This window comes from Spermophilus citellus (assembly GCF_964194105.1).
Source record: "Spermophilus citellus genome assembly, chromosome: X".
NCBI lineage: Eukaryota > Metazoa > Chordata > Mammalia > Rodentia > Sciuridae > Spermophilus > Spermophilus citellus.
This window is the reverse complement of record NC_138190.1, coordinates 131,655,509-131,662,199: the sequence shown is the minus strand read 5'-3', so window position 1 is coordinate 131,662,199 and position 6,691 is coordinate 131,655,509. Positions and strand designations below refer to the sequence as shown.

Here is a 6,691-nt window from a genome sequence, read left to right as displayed (position 1 = left end):
CCCTGGCCTCGTAACATGAAGGTGGTGGGCAGCAGGCTCGAAATCTGCAACTCCCTTCATTATCCTTCTGGTTATACTAAAAGATGGATTAGCAGAGTCTGTCTTTGGAGCCAGTAGAGGTGAAGATTCTGGACTTTGGAATCAGACTGGATTTAACTAGCTCTGTGACTTAATTAACCATGTGACAACTATTCTGCACCTCAGTTTCCTCAACTGTGAAATGAGAATAGTGGAATGTACCCTCATGGGAACCACTGGTGGGCATAGTGGTGCACACCTGTAATCTCAGCTCAGGAGGCTGGGGCAGGAGGATGGCAAGTTCAAGGTCACCCTCAGCAATTTAGTAAGGCCTAAGAAACTCCACAAGACCCTGTCTCTAAATAAAATACAAAAGGGGCTGGGGATGTGGCTCAGTGGTTAAGCACAACCGGGTTCAATCCCCTGTACCAAAATAATAATAATAGGGGGCGGGGGCTGGGGCTCAGCGGTAGCACACTTGCCTGGCATGTGAGGCACTGGGTTAGATTCTCATCACCGCATATGAATAAATAAAATAAAGGTCTATCATCAACTAAAAAAAAAATTTTAAAAACCTAATTAAAAAAATAATAATAGGGGCTGGGGTTGTGGCTCAGTGATAGAATGCTAACCTAGCATGACAAGGCACTGGGTTCAATCCTCAGCACCACATAAATGTAACATAAATATATTGTGTCCACCTAAAAACTAAAAAATAAATATTTTTTAAAAATAATATTAACTGTTATTCTCAAATTTATTTTCAAGCCTCCTCCTGCATCATCTTAGTGTTGAACTTCCTGTCAAGAAATTTCTGATCAACTCACAACATCTATCTTTTCACTTCCTTATGCTCCAGCACTGGGTCAGGTTAACTAATGTGCGGTGAATTATAAAATGTGAGTTGTTTCAAGGAATAAGTCTGTTGTGTGTGAGCCCCCAACCTGTGCCTTTCATTGGGCTATGAGCAAGGAAGCCATAGTGGATGGCAACAAGACACAATGGATGGTGGCTGGGGCCAGTAGCCAGATAGGTAATGATACTGTCAGCAAAGTCTAACTACAAAACATGTCATGTACAAAAAAAAAAAAAAAAGAGAGAGAGAGAGATGCATCTTTAACTTGGGGGAAGGAACCTGAAACTGCCTTTCTACCCTAACTGGTTAAAGAATAGACTCTCTCCATCTAATAGAAACAACTAACATTTTCATGACATTCTCCATTACTGAGTTAACAGGCCACAAATCAATGTAATGGAATTTGACCACTTTGACTCATATTTCTTAAATGGCCCAACTGTGACCATAAGCAAATACACCCACCCTTATACATAAGCACCAAGAATTTGCCACCCTGTAAGTTAAGTTGTTAGGTTTGTTTTTAAAACATAAGTCTTCCCCCTTTTTCAGTCTGTGTGTGTGTGTGTGTAGAAAAATAAATGAAGTCAGCACTCTTTACATCTCACTAGAATAAGCTGTGACTCAAATATGGTGAGTGGTTATTTGCAAGGCTATAATTTCTTTAATGACAGATTTTCCTAAAAGAAACCACTATAACATTTGTCCAAGTACTCCAAGGGAAAAAAAAAATACATGAAGATGAAAAGTCTATTATTTTGACAGCACACTGCCAAACACAGACAACTAGGATAAATGCCAAGAGACCTTTAAAAATAACTTTAAAAGATGCAACGTTCAAGTCAATCAAACATGTAGGTTCCACAAACAACAGAAAAACAGGTCCAAGAACAGTTCTACTTGTGCATGATGGTAACTCAGACTGTACTTCATCAAAGTTCATCCAGGCGTTTCAATTCAATGGGTGTCTGAGCAGAAATGTTTGCTCTTCTTTGTGTGGAGATGTGTACATAGATTTGAGAAGAAAAATCTTCCAGAGGCTGATGATGTAAGCACAGCAGGCTTGGTTCCCCTTTGATAAAGTACTGAAGGCAGATTTAGTGGACTCAAGCTTTATCAGTTCCCCTAATGAGAAGTCTTATGCATGCTGAAACAGACAAGTTACGGAATTTATCATGCTAAGTATTTACAGCCATGTTCATAAAGTGAGCTCAGTAACCTGACAATAAAAAAGGTAGTTGTTAAATTATTGTATAACCTTTTATAACTTGAATAACTCTGTGGGAAGATGATGCTGACATACAAAGCCCCTCAAACATACATCAACAAGAAATTATTTACTAGACGAAGAGGCACACATCATATAAAACATACACTTCACAGGAGGGGTTCCTGCATAGCAGGAAAGTTGCTACCACTACATAACAAATGGCTATGCCAACAGTCAAGGCTGCCACTAGAGGGTACAATATTAGAATTCCCTTAAAATCTCAAGGAGTGTTTGCAATAGCACAGAACTCTTTTGGAGAATAAGTACGTGTTTTGTTTGGATGAATAGTTTTCAGTGGAAAATTTGAACATCATGTACGTACATCAATTTTCTAATTGGGTAAGATTTAAGGCAATGCTACTCAGACCTGAGGAAAAAATCCACAAAAGTTTATATTTTTCTTCAGAATTATTAATAGGTCAGCATCAACATCAAAAAGTATTCCCCTTTCAAGTATTCATTGTACCTATAAGTATTTTCAGCATTACAAAATAGAATTCACTTTCATACTATGAATATGAAATGGGAAATTGTTCTGTGCTCTTCCTTGAAAACTGTGGAAAAAAAATACATGGCAGCTTAGGTGTTTAATATTAAAAAGTAACATGACAATGAAGACAACTATACCCACTGCACACAAAGGAGCCTCCTTATAATAAATGCTCCAGAGCATTGCAATTCTCTTATGACTGCCTTTGGTGTAGTATGGGATGTTCTTGAATTCATAAATTAACTTTTAACATCAACTACAGACTAACAAATGACAATTAGATACAGTAAGTTTAAAAATTTTACATTTTGCTCCTGTTCAGCTGCTAAAGAGCAGCGATTTAAATTGATATAAAAACTTGTGACAACAAAGCTTGCTATACAGATAAAGTACATAATCAAAAATTAAGCAGCAATTAAATTTCTTATTTAAACTTATCTGGTATAGAATATTTACATATTTGGGAAGAGAGACCTCTAACACCATTTACTCCCTTCTTGCCCTCTGCCTCCTCTCCACCTGCCCCAGCCCCTCCAAATCTAAATCAAGTGCCCTGAACTATATACACCTGTACTTTGGCTAAGCCAGCTGGATGCAACTCCACGGTCTTGGCCTAGAGGAAAAGAAATAAGGTCTTGGAGGTCATTTGCAGCCTTCTTTTGAAACACCAGTGTATTGTAGTTAATGAATCTGTTCTTTCACAGCAAAGGGGGGGGGAACAGCCCCATACTTCACTCCAACTTCACTCTGCAACCTGAGTGGGGCAAGATCAAAATGTCATCAGCTCCTTAACACCACAATAGGCCACAAGAGAAAAGGGAAAGAAAAAGGTCATGACAAAGGCAGCAGCAATCAACAAAAGCGTCCCAACAAAGGAACCTCTCCTCCCTGGGTTCACTAGGAAATAACACTTCCCTCCTTCTCCCCCCACCCAACCACACACACACAAATTAATTCACATCACAAGAACTCGGTACTCCTGCTAAGTGTCAGGTAAATAGAGTAAATCCATCACTTTTTATACTTTAACTGAGACATAAAGCTAACAGAACACACAACATCACTGTGAAAGTAACTTTCTAAAACAGATCCAGCCTACATAGTGCAGCCAGCAAAACTTAAAAGAATAGTTTGTTCACAATCTGCCTTGTACAGGATAGTTATATTCTTTCTATGCCATATAAATAGCATTTATATAGCTTACACATTCAGAGACATGCACTAGGACTTTTTAGGTAGTACAAATTTCTTCACAATCACATGTGCAAATTTTACAAATCACTAAGTGAATATTAATAAGCTTAGGCTGGGCTGTGTCTCGTATCCTCTAATGAATTTAATGCGGGTTCAGAATCATCCATAGGCAGAACCAGGCGTGTCCCGCGAATGACCAGCTCGTGGTCCCCAAATGCAAGCTCACGATCCAGGGCATCTTCAGAACTGTTGCCCAAGAATCTCCTAGGGCCACTAGATGTTGTCGATTCAGTGGTCACAGTGGAATCCCCGTATGTCAAGCTGATATCACCATCATTGAGAATAAGATCAGAGTCATCATCTTTCAATTGTTCTTGGTTCTAAATGCAAATAAAATAAAATTTAGAATTGTTAAGAAATTAAAGAATCATTTCCAGTAGAGAATTTTTAAACATTCCCTATTTAAAACTCTTCAGTGGCCCAATGCCCTCAAGATAAGGTTTAAATGTCCCTACAATGCCTTAAAAGACAGTGTGACTTGGGAGCTGGGGCTGTAGTTCAGCAGAAGCACACTTGCCTGGCATGTGTGAGGCACTGGGTTCGATCCTCAGCACAACATATAAATATATAAAATAAAGGTCCATCAACAACTAAAAAAAAAAAAAAAGGACAGTGTGACTTGTCCCCTTCAGCCTTATCTTCTGACACAACCTGCATCTCATACCCCAACAGCCCCAATGTATATAGTGCTGTCAGTTGCTCAGATGTCTCCCAAGTCTCTCTTACCTCCACATCATTCTACATGTTGTCCTCTCTGCCCACTTCATGTGACTAGCATTTATTTATAATTTTCTCCTGGAAGTCATCCTTGATCTTCCAGGTCTAGGTTAGGTGTCCCTCCTGTGTGCTTTTACAGCATCCCATTCCTGGACCCCTTCCCTGAAATAGCACTTGCTCTTTCACATATTGGTCTGCCATCAAGGTTCTTAGGGTCTAGGGTGAGAGGGGAAGGAGCACACTGATAAACACAAGGTTATGATAAAAGACTTGATGCTATCTCACACAGAAATACGAAATCCTCACTGCATACTTGTCTCCCAGCTCCATAAGCTCTGGTTATAATGGAAAGTTTGTGGCAAAATAGCATACTTAATAAAGTTCTACAAGAGGGAAAAGAAATCAAGAATGTATAGTCCCATTTTGGTAAATAAAAAACATGTGTACACACAGAAAAGTCTGGAATGGTATTCAACATTAACTCTGTAAAAACAGAGTTACTAGTGAGTTTTATTTTATTTATATGTTCCTATACTGTTGGACACTGGCTGTTGCCAGGAATTTCCCAAACAACTAAGATAAACAAATGTGGATTGAAAAATATTATCAATAGCCACCAACTAAACCAAATCACTTTTTCCCTATCCCCTAATGTAGTAAGTTAAACTTATAAGTAATTATAAGTTTAACTAGTTTCTGTCACTTAATACAACAATACTTACAACAAAGGGTTTTAGCTCCTTCACAGGACAGCACAGGCTCTATGGCACCTCCTAATGTTTTCATTAAGTTTGAAGTCTAGGGAAATATCTACCAAATTTTAAAATGTTGACCCAGCAATTTTATCTTTAAAAGCAATTCTATATATTTTCATATCCTTGAGTAAACTGGCATGTAAAAGAATATATAAAAATATATTTGCTGTAAATATTATTTGTAATAGCAAAAAAAAGAAGAAACTTAAATGTCTATGGGAGACTGAATTAATCAATTTAGTATAGCTACAAATGGAATACTATATATTCATAAAAAAGAGAAGGTAACAGCTCTAATGTACCTAATGAAAAGCCATCAATGATGTAGCAGCAATTGAAAAAAGCAAGTAGTGGGACAGTACACCTATTACAACCCCATGTGTATAAAACAAAGCTATACACACATATAAGTGTGTATAGATAGAGCTGGATGTAGCTTAGCGTTAGAACAGTTGCCTAACATGTGTGAGGCCTTGAGTTTAATCCCCAACACTGCAAAACACTGAATAAATTAAACATTTAGAAAAAAATATATCAGAAAGTATCTACAGTAAACCTTTAATAAAGAATGTTTCTAAGGAATTAGGTAGGAGGAAAATGAATTCTTTCACTTTGTACATTCCACAGTTTAAATATTTAGCCATGAGCATATTGATTTAATAACTTACAGAAGTAATTAGCAGGTTGAGGTTGTGGCTCAGTGTTAACAGCACTTGCCTAGAATGTGTGAGGCACTGGGTTAGATTCTCAGCACCACATATAAATAAACAAATAAAATAATGGTCCATTGACAACTAAAAAAACATTTTAAAAAGTGATTAACAACAAAAATATATTAAAACAACAAGTTTTATGGCTATAATGGGTTAAATTTTATTCCCCCCAAAAATACTGATGACCTAACCCTTGATACCTATGAATATGACCTTGTTTGGAAACAGGATCATATTTAGAAATAAGGTGGGCCCTGATCCAATGACGCTTATCCTTATGAAATTTGGATACAGATTGGTGCATATGGGAAGACATCATGTGGAGATGAAAGCTGAGAGTAAAGTGATGTATCTGTAAGTGATGGAATGCCACAGACAGCCCGCAAAACAAAGCACAAGAGAGAGGCCTAGAGGGAACCAGTCCTGCCCTTACCTTGACTTTAGACTTCTAATCTCAAGAACTCTTAAGGTATGTCTATCATTTAAGCCATTCAATTTGTGGTACTTTGTTACAGTGGCCCCAGAAACTCCTATAGTGATGCATCACATTTTCTTATAGTCCACAGGACACACAGTTGTTGTGGACCTTTGGATTCTTGGTGATGGCAAGAGGGATGC

At 37.8% G+C, this 6,691-nt stretch overlaps 1 protein-coding gene across 1 annotated transcript in view; it reads right to left on the bottom strand.

Annotated features, from left to right (window-relative positions):
• Positions 1-1,521: 1,521 nt before the first annotated feature.
• SLC9A6 (solute carrier family 9 member A6) overlaps positions 1,522-6,691 on the bottom strand; it is a 57,769-nt gene continuing 52,599 nt past the window's right edge. The window contains exon 16 of the mRNA XM_081276613.1: positions 1,522-4,208. Within this exon, the coding sequence (XP_081132739.1) occupies positions 3,936-4,208 (273 nt within the window). The 3' untranslated portion in view covers positions 1,522-3,935. The remainder of the gene's footprint in view (positions 4,209-6,691) is intronic.